We start from the raw sequence: 14,154 nt of genomic DNA on the forward strand, positions 1-14,154 counted from the left end.
CCAAAGCATTAACAAATATAGATTACGGATGTCATCATGAGCAAATGGGGTGAAATAATTGCCCCGCCCCTGTCTCTCTGAATTCGTCTGTTTCTCCCGACCCCGAATTCCTCTGTTTCTCCGTTCCCGAATTTGAAGACCACCCCCGATCCCGCCTATGTTTCACCCGTTAGGCCCGAAATCATCCATTTAACCTTATTTATCGTATTTTTAACTTTTTTATTTTGTTTATCTTTATATATTACACTAGCTAATTATTCAAATGCAAACATATATTACACAATGACTACTTTAATTTTAATAGTTAAATACAAAGTAATTATTTCGAGGTCCCTCGCAGGGTATTTGGGATAGAACTCCCTACCCCCACAAAGTAATTGGGGTAAAAGCCGCCCTAAACTGAAAACATTGTAAAAGTATTCTGGTACATAAACAGGTCCCATAGGATTTTTGACATCCCTAATATAGATGCCAAACTAACATTATTTTTTTTTCTCATTTAAGGTGTGTGGGAACCATTTAGTGGTTTAGAGGGAGGCTTATTTTACGATGCCATACAATATCCCTTCATTTTTACCGTCTAAAACTAATTAACCACACCAAACCATATTGTGTTCAAATTTTCCCAAAAAAGCAATGTATTACTGAAGCAAATTCTTCAATTTTGAGAGTTATCTTTCAATGTTTCAGCCATATGAAAGACAAAAATACAAGTTTATGTAAGGATCAACGGCAAATTATATCTATAACCTCATGTATCTGGTCATCCGATTTTCGCTTCTTGAAAGAAACCGAAATGCCAACCTTATGTATCTGCACCAATGAAAACAACAATCTCTTAATTCTTAAATACCACCAGCCTCTATAAACTAATATTGATATGAAGAGATGAAATGAGAAAAAACAATAATACTTCAGTATTGAAAGCACGCAAGGTCTCCATATCAGGATTTTCTATGCTTTTAGAAACATTCTCTTTCCATTTGAATGGTACTGCAACACCCTCATCAAGATGTGCCACTGCATGAAAGATGCCTGCGATTTCAACATAATAACACGCTAAGCATGTCCTTTAATTTCTTGAAACAAAAGGGCTATGTACTTACATGGTTCATTAAGGGGAGGCAAGAATGTGAAGGTGGCTGAAATATGTCTCAGAACACCTCCAATCTCATTCATGATTTCTTTATCACTCTTCTCCCGTAAACTTATGAAGATCATAAACCATTAAATTGAGATGAAAACAGTGTATCAGTGGACTATAGTTTAAGGAATATCTTACATGTTTTCAGCAATTTCACCATGAGTCTCTATACTAAAGTTCCAACTCTGAAGTACTTCATTCGTGGCCTTAGTCATAATGAGAAGTTCAATCTTATGCAACCTCCCAGATTCCAGCCATTCTTTATAAACCCCAATTTAAATGCAAATCACATATGTAAAATACAATACAAAATGTATTAAGATTAGGGAAAAGTGTTATTAACAATACTGAAAGTTTACCGGAAATCTTCTCATTAAACTCTGATAAGTATAACTTAACACCCACATTCTTAGAAAGGAACAATCGATGTTCATGTTTCTTCACTCTTTCAAAAGTTTCTTCAGGATAAACACCATTAAGGTGCAGAATACTACACATTACCCCATCAAAATTAGAATATTTTTTTCCAATCCAACATACAGAAATGAGAAAACTACATCCATAAAAGGAGAAATCGATAACAACTCTTACCTGTTTGCTGCATAACCTGAAAAGGTGTATAATTAATTAGAGATTTGATAGCATCAAGAAATTAGTGGTTTAAGGAGACGTCAACAAGAAACAAGAGTTTTTACCAAATAATTCGCAGACAATGGCCGAAGATTCACGGAGAGTGATTATGTCTTTGCTTGGAGTTTCTGTGGGGAATTTTATCAAACAGGTTAAGTGCACAACATCAAGCTAAAGTTAAATGGAGAACAATGTTAGAAATTAGGTTTGGAGCTCAGGTTTCTACATAATCATAGAGTACGTGGCTAATGGAAGTTGAGCTCAAATAGTAAACCTTCATCGCTCCCAGGAACCTCCAATTGGAAATGTTTAGATTGCATACATTACAACTAATGTTTAATTAGAGGCGGACACAATAATTAGAAAATTCCTGGATGAACAAAATTATACGATACCTAATGACTTTATCCGCAAATATAACAAATTTATTTCATTTTTTCTCGATCACGACAAACGATTGTAATTACTTCACCAGCAGACAAATTAAACAACTCCAGTAAATTTAATTTCTGAAATCGATACATGCATGAACGAACAGCTAAAGCTAAAATCTAAACCATTGTTAATATACAAGAAAACTATGAATAGAATTTCAATTACCTTTATAAATGAAGAAATCAAAAAACTTCACCAACAATCATATCTATTTGTAGTTTAGGTTTTGACATTTTAGACTATCATTACAGCTTAATCTCCTGAATTATAAAGCAATGTAATGACGCGTATAACAATTAAATTAATGACCGATATTGCTACAGAATATGCATCGGTACATATAGACCATGATTATTTTATTTACTAAACTCCTTACCCATGTATATATATAAACGAGAAGATGTACCTACCTAGGTTAGGTGATCTCATTGCATAATCCTCCATGCTATTGCCAACCAGGTTAATCCACCGTGATATGTTCCTTGTCCTCTCTCCATTGATGATCATTGATCGTAACCAATCTAGCAATATTTGAACCATATCGAGGGGTAATATTAGAACGTATTACGACAGAGAATCCCTCATCAAACACTTTACTACTTGATCACTGGTCATGCGACGCCTTCTTAATTATCACTCTGTCACATCGACCAAGAAGAAAGCACAACCGACACCTCGCCCTCGAAATTGGGCTCATGTCTATCTATGTATCTCACTCTCTCAGTTTTCTGATGGGTTAAGCTGGGTCACGGGTACGGGTTGGAATGGGTCGGTCCAGTTTCAATAACGTGGAATAGTCCCATCTTTTGTGGTTTTAGTTGATAGTTATCTTTTTTGTTTTTTTATTTTTTATTTTTTTTAGCATCATCAATAGTTTAAGTAGAGTAGAGTTTATCTCGATTGTAGTTGTATGATGTTTTTAATATTCCAATATTGTATAAATAATATATCAATATCATACTCAATTTATAGAGAATTAAAAACCACGTTCTTATATCCTTAGCTAATCGCTCGGTAATCGGTCAGTTGGGTTTTCTTTAGATTAATGACCGCAACAAGCCAACAATAAGAATAGAACCATTTACATGCCAACCTAAGTTCATATATTAGTTGTGTCCAACTAAATTTTCTATAATTCAAGCCTGCGAAGGATTTCTTATTCAGAATTTACCATAACACGAATGTTCCCATGAATTGTAAATTCTGTTTAGCAACACAGATACAATATCTATCGAGGAGATTTTATCCTTCGAAAATGTTAAATTCTTGATCTGTTAAATTCTTGATCTCTTCGATCATCTGGTTACAGATGAGATGCTTTATTGATTTTATGTACTTAAATTGTTTATTAATTTCATCATCTTGATTGATTTTGTACTTATCTAGAGGCCTATTTACAACAGATATTTTTTTTTGGGTAATGAAGCCACAAGTTCTTGAGCGTCAAATTACTCCAATGACATGCGTAAAATAAAGAATGGCGTACAGTTTCGTTGCTGCTTAATAGAACTAACAGAATTTTAGGCAACTAAGTTAATGATAACATGTTACTTCTAAAAGTAACACAACGTACACGATTACAATAAAAAAATTTCTGTTTGATATATCTAAATTACTGAAGTATAATTGGTATAATACCATTTGAGCACACTAAGATTATGCATCTCAATTTGTTTTTGTTAAAACTAACTTTTTTATAGTAAGATGGGAAGTATTTTGTTAAATAGTTTAGAAATTTATTAAATAGGATAAAATACAAGTGCGGTATCGTACAATTGGTATAGTCCAAAAATAATCACAGTACTACGACTATCTAAAATATTCATATTCATGGTACTTTGTGTATGCAAACATAACTGTGATTCCAAAGGGAATTTATCTTTGGATGGACCAAAAGGTATAAGACGACGGAGTATCCAAAGTTTATAGAAATTTACGAACAATGATTCTATTGATAGTTATGCATTTTGGATTGTGTAGCAACTAGAGGCCTATATATACCAATATTCGTTTTGTATGGAAACTCAATTATTAAGATTCTCCCCAATTGTTTCCAAAACTTGTGCTCCCTACCATCAAATTAATAGTTTCAATTTCAAAGTTAGATTTTCATTCTGATCATGGGCGTATATAGATTTCCAAAAATCTTGCGTGGCAAGTTGGGAATGTCAAGTTATCATTCAACCTCAGCAGCCATTGATGTACCGAAAGGCTGTATCAATGTATATGTTGGTGAAGGCACAAACAAAAGATTTATAATTCCCATAACATATCTAAAACATCCTTCATTTCAGACCTTGCTAAAGTTGTCCGAAGAAGAGTTTGGCTATGATCATCCTATGGGAGGTCTAACGCTCCCCTGCAAAGAAGAGACCTTCATTCAACTGACACATGATATAGCAGAATTTGTTGAAAGAAGATGACATACTTTGCATTGTCATCGTAAACAACTAGAAATTTTGACTTCTGGGTTTTGTAATTACCAAGCATCTTGGCAAAAGTATATTCCTAGCTAGATTACATGGCGATATCTACGGATTGAAAAGATGATTTGTTGATTTCCCTCTTATTGTCCATTAATAGGCTGCATCTGCAGCTATTGCACACCAATCATTCCAAAGCTTGTGTCGCGTAAAAGTCATCAGATCCCGTCGTTAACTAAAAAGTTGCATTTTGCGGAGAAATGGAAGAAGATCAGAAGATGCCTTGATATGATTGTGGAAATTGCAGCTCTTCCAAACACATGCTTGTTTTAAGGACATTATTTTATAGATAAAACCAACAATAAAATTGATACTAGTGATCATAAACTCTTTATGATTGGGTATTCAAACCTATCTCCCTTCTCCCTATTCTAATCTCTATCTCTATTCTTAATAAAAGACTCATACACCTGCCACATGTCATCTTATAACCATTGTCATTCAACCATCCAGCTACTCTCTATTTTTCCCGCTCATTGACTCACAACATCGATCGACATTAGTTTCCTAAATATCAGCACATTTTGGTTGTTACTAATTGAATTAATTTGAATTAATATTGTATCATCATCCCTATACTAATAAAAGAGTAGCTATTTTGCCATTTGTCATCATATTAGACATTTTAATTAATGTGTTGCCACTTGTCAATCTATTAGTTTTCCATTTTAAATTTATTAGACCTCCTCATTAATGTGATTCTATTTTAAATTTTAAAATTTAAACTATTGTTTTCATTAATTCACAAATAAAAAATATCTAATATATATGAAAAATTAATTTTATATATTTATTTGAATCAATGATTATAATTTCACATAAGTAATAAAAATATCTCTTAAATTAATAATTTATTTAAAATAACTTATTAATAATTTTGAATTTTTACTATAAAAGTTTGATTAATTTTATAACCGTGGTTCACACGGGTTATAAACTAGTTTGACTTAATATTCCTGAAATCGTTATCTTATATCCTAAATTAGCTGCATTCATTACATAAAACTAGCAACTGTTATTAAATTAATGTTATTTAATTCATATTAATATTTCGTAATCATTAATCATCATTAATGTGTATCACTTTCCTTTCAAATATTCAGAAACTGGAATCTTAATTCAGAATTTAAACATCCAAAAAATCCGAAAATAACATGTCAAGTTGGTTACAATATCACTTGCCTTTCAAGTATTCGAAAAGGAATCCTATCCTAATTTGAAAATGATATTCTATTTGTCAACCGATGCAAATACGTTTCAAATCTTTCGGGATTTTAATGAATCCAAAAAAATCAGGAGTATATTACTCTACATACCTTCTTTAAACTTGAATCTCCATTTAAATTCCTTTTGCTATCACACGGTTTTACCCTTCATTCTAATTGACAAAATATTTCTTCTTCCACGACTTCTACAAGAAAGAGATTATATAAATTCAGGTTAGTCCTTCTTCAATCACCACTAATAATCATATGTTTGTAAACCTAATTTAATAGCAATATACTTTTACTATGTAGTTTTCTGCGATTGTCTGGCTAATATTATTGTCCAGACTAAGAACATAGATGATGAACACACACAAACACACTCGCCTGGTATTGAAAACACACACATACACACACAAATGCGAATCAGTATGGACTATTTCTCTATTGGAAATAAACACACAATAATCAAGAAGTCTTATTGTTATTATTTGACTCTTTCTCCATTTTTTTCACCTGGCATTTGTTTTCTTGACATTGTCCACCATTGGAAGCACAAAGACAAACAAGGAAAAAAGGCATCAGGTTAGTACTTTGATGTATGTGTATATGAATGCTTTTTATTTGTATGTGTATCTTGTATATGTATCAGATTGTGTATTTCAACTGTATGTATGATATAACATCCTACTTTCATAGATAAACAATAAAAAAAAATTAATGGTTTAGTATAACATCTTATTTCATTTTATAAGTTATTTATTTAAAAAAATTAAACTAATTTAGTAATTCTTATTGAAGTCATTATAAACCTATAATGACAACATACTTTCAATTCCCTATTACTATGTTTGTGTTTTTAATTTGTATCATTTATAGCATTATACTTTAACTTTTTTACATCTAAACCTAAATTGTCAACTTTTTCTTAAATGTTTCCTACTAATCCATTATAGTTTGGACAATTCTATTACTGTGGGTCATTCCTGCAATTTTTAAAATGTAGTAACCATTCCTGTAATATATTAAACTCTGTGTGTGTGTGTGTTGTTTGTGTTTATATTTCATTGCGTGATTGTCGGTGTAATATCTTTTTACTCCAGGGACAGAATGTTCATGTTCTATGCTAAGGGATTATAATTCTCTTTATGTTCATATTTCCATTTGGTTACCTTTTGGCTAACATCCAATTATAGCATTGTATTTTTCATAATTGTTTATAGAGTTTTAAGTATGTTGCTATTGTGGGTAAATAATGTAAGTACATTACTATTATAGGTAAAAGATAAAGTACAATGCGTATATTGATAAAGAGAGTAAAGTACATCGCTATTTCCAGTAATTACACCCTCTAATATTTAATATAACTCACCAGCATACACTCGAATTGCCACAACCCTAGTCACTTCACGAGAAAGTGCGCACAACTCCTACCCCAAAAAAGTTTGACTTAACCTTTTTCTCTCCTTCCCCATCTGAACACCATTCCAGGTAACATTAACAACAAAACAATTATAAAAACAGCAAAATCTTATTACATTATTTTCTACAAATCAGAAAAATGGGGAAGCTTTTCGCTATTTTGACAGGTTTTTTTAATTTGAATGCATAAAATAACAATAGACTTTGTTTGGTATGTTTAATATAACATTCTACTTTCTTTGTAATTTCAAATCACAATCTTTTAAATTACATATAAAAACACCAAATTTTTACTCTTTTATCAAGATCATTCCACTTATTAATAATCGTAAATAAGAACAATCCAACAAAAAAGATGAAATAATTAAATTCGTAAGCAACGGTTCACAATAAATTGTTTAAAAAATAAATCTATAATTTCCGGTATAATTTCAGAAGCACAAAAGCTAAATTCATAAGCATAAAAGATGGTGATCACAAACTAATTAATCTTCTAGCATAAATTTAAAAAAGTTGTTAATAATCGTTAACTTCTCTACTTTTTCTATCCCATGTCCCTCCCTCGCCCACAAAATCTAATCATAATTTGATGAAGCATAAGCATTGTGAATGATTTTTTGAAATATAAATATATATATATATATATATATATATATATATATATATATATATATATATATATATATATATATATATATATATATATATATATATTGAAATCCAAAAATGAAAATAAATTAGCAATTTTCTAAAGATACAGAGAGAAATTTGGATATAATTATGCACTACAATCATAGGTTAAATACTATCAAATTACCAATGGAAACTCTTCCACCCCAATCGATTTTCATATTCACCAAAAATAAAATCCTAATTTTTTTTACCTGTTAAAATCGCAGCTTCATAATCGGTTCAGTATGTCCCAAAAATTCCTCCAATTTAATCAGTAATCGCAGCACATCCTTTTTAATCGGTAATCGCAACACATCGTACCTCTTGTGCACTAATTTTCATTTGAACCAAAGAGCGATTAGTTAGATGTTCTCTATTAAAAATTTGTATACCTCCTGTAAAATTTTAATCTAATTTCACGCCTAACCTAAAGTTTAAATTTAGTCCCTATACTTGTAATGAATACCAACATAAGTCGTGTTTACTTTTTTTTTTTTCTAAAAACCTTTTACACAAAGTTAGTTACCTTTTCATCTTTAAATAATTTTCATAAACTATATATATATATATATATATATATATATATATATATATATATATATATATATATATATATATATATATATATATATATATATATATATATATATATATATATATATATATATAAATTTGAATCATAAATACCTTTACAACTTTTATTTAACACAATAAATTACTCAACAAAACTTATATGTTTCACGTTTATTTGTTTAAAATAACAATTAAAACTTTCCACAATTATTTATTCATAATTAATAATAACTAGATAGATAGTTATTGGTGCGGTATTGCCATGATTTATTTCTTTTATACATATTTTTTTTTATAATTGTCATATTTACTCATAATACAGTAAAACATATGTACCTATAATTTATACTTTTAACAAAATATATTGAATTTTCGACATACACACATCGCTCATTCAAGTATCTTCCACTGCAACTCCTACATAAATATATTTAATAACTATTACATATACATTACATACAACATATATTCATATAAATACATACACTTTTAGATAAGGACCGGAATATTACCGGGTGAAACTTATATCATGGATCAGTTATATAAAGATAATGATCGTGATCTTCTCAAATTCACATGTCATTTCTCCTTAACCCTACACCATCGGTTGTTATCACCATCATCATACACAAACCGTCGACCATTCAACACCATACTCAAAATTATCATCTACACAACAACACCTTCTCCATATCCCATCTCCATCAAAACACCAACAATGACCACCATCCACCATATTACCCTAGCAACATTGAAAAAAAACAGTAGAAGCATAAAAAGAAACATACACAAACCGTCAGCCACTCATCCACCATCTATAGCCCCCGTCGCCCATTGATATTCATCTACACTTGTCACTCATGGTTTAAGAGTAGCCTTCAAAGGAGGTAATTATAAAATATAAAAAAAAAAAAAAAAAAAAAAAAAAAAAAAAAAAAAACTCATGGGCATTTTGTTCAATTAATTGGCAAGTTCATACTCTTCGCAGGTATGTATCATTCTTTTTTCTTTATGTTTTCTTATCTTACCCATCTATAAGTATCAAAATTTCCATGGATGTGTTTTTTTTTCTTCTTCATTTGACCTCTGTGACTTTTTTTGATTATGCTATTCATATTTAGCAAGAAAAAAAGTTGTCATGGATTTTTTTTATGTTATCCATATTTAGCAAATAGAAATTTACTACATTATGTTATTCGTATTTACAGGAAAAAAATTGTCATGGATGTGTTTTTTTTTTATTATGTTATCCATATTCAGCAAATAGAAGTTTGCTATGAACGTATTTTATCTTTGTATTTTTTGAGAATTGTGTAGACATGGACATATATTGATTATTGGTGCTACTATTCTTTTAGTTGATGAGGGTTGCTGCTAATATCATACTTATATCCAAAAAAATATCAAAGTTTTATTCTCAAGATAGATAATATGATTAAGATTTTGTTTTTGATATTGTGAGGTTGTTCTTAAAAAAGTCAAAATCGGTCTTGTGCTAAATGATTGAATTCTTCTACGAACTGCTGTTTTATTTGGGTAAATAACTTGTTTTTATGCTAATTTAAATAGTTAAATTGGTGAACAGGTAGTAGCTGATATCAATCAGAGAATGATGGAAGTACAATATTTTTATGGTGGTATTTTTATACAAGTAGATGGTGTGATAGGATAGTGACATGTAGTAATCAACATGGATCAGAAACGGTGGAAACACAAAAAGTTGTAGACGTTGTATTATTAAAGAATTCTTCAAGAATGCATAGTTTTTACAAATATATTCGGTTAATATCCTCACATTAAAATGTAATATGATTCTTAAAGAATTATATATACGAGTTTTTTTATTATTTGATATTATTACGTCTTTTTTCATATCGTTCTTAAGTAATGAAATATATTCCATATATGTCACCAATTTGAAGGTATTAATTATTGGAGAGTGAAAAAAAACTTATTTATAAAGAATGAAAGAAACCTTTTGCATTTTATTCTTAGAGAATGAAACATGGTTGACATGATCTGTACATGTATTCAACGTTTTTTTTACCATTCTTGCAGAATAAACTATTTTACAGTAGTAGAATGCTAATTAGTTTTCATTCTTTCCTAATACAAATGTTTAACTGTCGTTGAATGAAAATTACTAACCATTCTATCAAAATAACTAATTTTACAAGAAGGTTTTATGTTAGGCTAAAAGAAATTAGTTAAAAAATTGTTTTTGATAGATCGATAAAAATATCAGACATTAATTAATCCACGAAAATGAATCAAAAGAATGAAGGTAGTTTTAAAGAATTTTCAATATGATGTAGTATATCATATTTTTGTGAATGCATACATAATAATCAATAAAATCAACAAAAAGAATGAAAGTTGTTTTTATAGAATTTTTAATGTGCATAATTTTCACACAATATTCTTAAAGAATGCACAAACAATAAAAAAAATCTAAAAATATATAGACGTTTTTACAAATCATAATTAAGGATACAGTAACTAAATTAAAATTTACAATATATCATATTCTTTTTTGAAATGTAATTTAAATATCACCAATTAATATGTTCACTTTCATAAATTATTGTAAACAAATTTTACTAAATTACCCTCACAATTAATTAGGCGTAATTACAAAGTAAATGTTACCTTATGTTAATATGATGTACCTTATGATCACAATCATTCAATTCTTTAAATCTAACATACAAAAAATGGTCATACATTCACACTATATTTGTAGTTCATATTTAATCCTAACCCATTTCTATAGTTGTTAATTTACTAAGTTCTTTATTACTTAAAAGTAAATCTCCGTTATCTAAGTTTGCGAGTTCTATAACCATACGATAAACTAGATACGGCAAAGGAAGGCCAGTATCATTTATGACTTTTGTCACCCGTAGACATGTCGGTCCCACTGTAGCTAGCAGCAAGGTGCGGGGTAGTCAGCCCCGTATAGATCTATACACTCAAGTCACGCTCTCCTACTAAGAGATTCTGGTTACAGGGGCGGTCCACCACTCGCGTATCTCTGTGGAGTGTTACAGAGGACGTGTCTCCAACCCTAAGATTAACGAATTTACAAGTAATAATGCGAAAAATCTTGTTTTAAGTTCTAGTTACAAAAAAGGGGTTCTCTACTCGCGTATCTCTGTGGAGTGTTACAGAGGACGTCTAAAGTTCTAAGATTAATGATTTTTAACAATAATGAAGTGGAAAAAACCATTTGCGAAATATACAATATAACACTATGTAATAAGATTTGCAATCAGTTTGAAAACTAACTCTGCAAGTCAAACGGTTAGTTAATACGGTTTCAATTGTTAAAAGCATATGGAAAATGAAACAATTCAAATGAATTAATAAGTTTGAGTACAAGATATTCTTGTACTTTTGCTTGTATTCCCCCCGTGAAAATATTGAAAACACGGAAAAAGGTGTAGGGGTATGAACTCACCAGATGATAAATGTGTCGGCTAGGATGCTAAGTGTCAGTTCGGGGCTTGAATACACGCGAGGTTCCTATGTAATATGAAGAGATACATACTTGTATCTAGTTAGACTTTGAACTACTAATTAAATAAGAATATACACTCCGAGGCGCGAAAACACTTCATATCAAGAGTTTAGAATGATTCGGGTTGCATCTAAAGGTGTGTAGGGCCTAGATAAGGAGTTTACTCTTCAAGAGTAAGCCCTTAGGGGAGTTTACGGTCCAATGACCATATCCCCATGAGTTTACGGTCGTAAACTCATAGGTGGTGTGTTCTTGGATGCTAAATGGTCTTACAATGCACAAAGGAAGGTTCTAGGGTTGAATCAAAGGCTTAGGAAGTGATCGGGACTTGAATTGACCTTGGAAAGGAGTTTACGGTTTATGAAGATGTTCTTGGTGAGTTTACTACCTTAAACACATGAGTTTACGGCCGTAAACTCATGTTTGTCCGTGAATCATGAGTTTTGGTGGTTGTAGGTTAAGCATATAAAGTTCTAGGTCCAATTCTAAGCCATACAAGGTGTTAAGGGCACTTTAACACCCTTTGGAGGTGTTTATGGTCTAAGAAGGGGTGTACTCATGGAAGCTCATAGAAGCTTTTGGAGGTGTTTAAGGGGAAATTTAACACCTTAAAATGTGTTTATGGTTTATGAATGAGGGTTTACGGTCCAAGCATGTTCTTCGTCCGTAAACTCATCTTTACTCCTCAAATGGTCAGATTTTGGTGCTCTAAATCCATTCATGCAAGCGCCTAAGTCATATCTAAGCACTAGAAGTGATTTGGAAGGGTTTTGGGGCTCCAAAAACCCATTTATAGGTGTTCACGGTTTGGGGAGGTTCCTGGACCGTAAACACAAGTCTTTGGTCCTTTTGGATGATTTAAACACGAATTTGAAAGCTAAACATGCTAAACTATAAGCTAGGATAGATCACTTACCAAATTGGAGCTTGAAAAGGGTGGTTTTGGATCAAAGTCGAGTTTTAGAGAGAGTAGTGAGAGTAAGTAATGAGGTGGTGGTAAAAAGATAAATTGAAGTTCACTCATCCTTTATATAAGGCTTTAGTTTGTGGCCTGGTTGAAATCTACCCGATACTGACGTTAAACGAGGCTTATGGTCGTACCCGATTTAGTTGTCGTAACCCGACATGGTCGAAACTAAAAATTTTCCAAATAAAAATTTGGGGCATTTTCATGTTTTTCAACTGGGTTTGGACACTCATGAGGTCATAATAAAAGTCCCACTTTAATTAATTTAAATCGAAAGTTAACGGAAAAATTGAAATACAAACGGTTTTACTAACGGAAATGGAATATCATGACGGAATAAATTTCGGGTTGTCACATTATCCCCCCCCCCCCCCCCCCCGCCCCCGTTAGAGGGAATTTTGTCCCGAAATTTTTAGAATTAAGATACAAAACATATAATTGAAAAGAGATGCGGATAATTTGTGTCTCATCGAGTCTTTGCACTCCCAAGTGAACTCGGGTCCTCGCATGACATTCTAGCGAACCTTCACTATCGGGATACTGCTTTGTTTCGTACGTTTAATCTCTCTATCCATGATTTCGATTGGTTCTTCCATGAAGTTCAGACTTTCGTTGATCTTGGTCTCATCAAAAGGGATTACTAGGGTTTCATCGGATAGACACTTTATAGACGTGGAAGACAGGATGGATGTCGCTAAGTTCTGGAGATAGTCGGAGTTTATAGGCTACAGGACCGATCCTAGCGAGGATCTCGAAGGTCCTATGTACCTCAGGTTAAGTTTTCCGCGCTTTCTAAAGCGTATCATGCCTTTTCCAGGGCGAGACCTTCAACAGGACACGGTCTCCAACCTGGAATTGTAATGGTTTTCGTCGTATATCGGCGTAACTCTTTTGTCTGTCTCGTGAGGCTTTCAATTGTTTTCGGATTTGGATGGTTTTCTCGGTGGTTTTGTGGATGATTTTAGTACCATAGAGGGCACTGTCAGGGATTCGTGTCTTAGCTAGCTGTGTGTTCCCTACCTCGGCCCAACACAAAGGGGATCTGCACTTACGACCGTAGAGGGCTTCGAACAGGGCAGCCTTGATGTTGGTGCGGTAGCTGT

At 31.8% G+C, this 14,154-nt stretch overlaps 1 protein-coding gene across 4 annotated transcripts; it reads right to left on the bottom strand.

Moving 5' to 3' along the window:
- Nucleotides 1-609: 609 nt before the first annotated feature.
- On the bottom strand, nt 610-8,382 carry LOC111877100 (mitotic spindle checkpoint protein MAD2). Of its 4 annotated transcripts, none has more exons than XM_042900140.2 (11): nt 8,204-8,382; nt 7,270-7,372; nt 6,009-6,100; nt 2,620-2,730; nt 1,840-1,902; nt 1,736-1,751; nt 1,504-1,634; nt 1,283-1,403; nt 1,107-1,207; nt 914-1,035; nt 610-813 (listed from the first exon to the last, which is right to left on the bottom strand). In XM_042900140.2, exons 4-11 carry the CDS (start codon nt 2,714-2,716, stop codon nt 727-729), a joined length of 738 nt encoding a protein of 245 aa, XP_042756074.1. In that variant the 5' UTR covers nt 2,717-2,730; nt 6,009-6,100; nt 7,270-7,372; nt 8,204-8,382; the 3' UTR covers nt 610-726. The 4 variants fall into 4 exon arrangements, with proteins under 4 accessions (XP_042756074.1, XP_023729406.1, XP_023729407.1 ...); XM_023873638.3 differs by having other exon boundaries at nt 6,009-6,103; XM_023873639.3 differs by lacking the exon at nt 7,270-7,372 and having other exon boundaries at nt 6,009-6,103.
- Nucleotides 8,383-14,154: the final 5,772 nt, after the last annotated feature.

Source organism: Lactuca sativa, chromosome 3, assembly GCF_002870075.4.
Source record: "Lactuca sativa cultivar Salinas chromosome 3, Lsat_Salinas_v11, whole genome shotgun sequence".
Taxonomy (NCBI): Eukaryota; Viridiplantae; Streptophyta; class Magnoliopsida; order Asterales; family Asteraceae; genus Lactuca; species Lactuca sativa.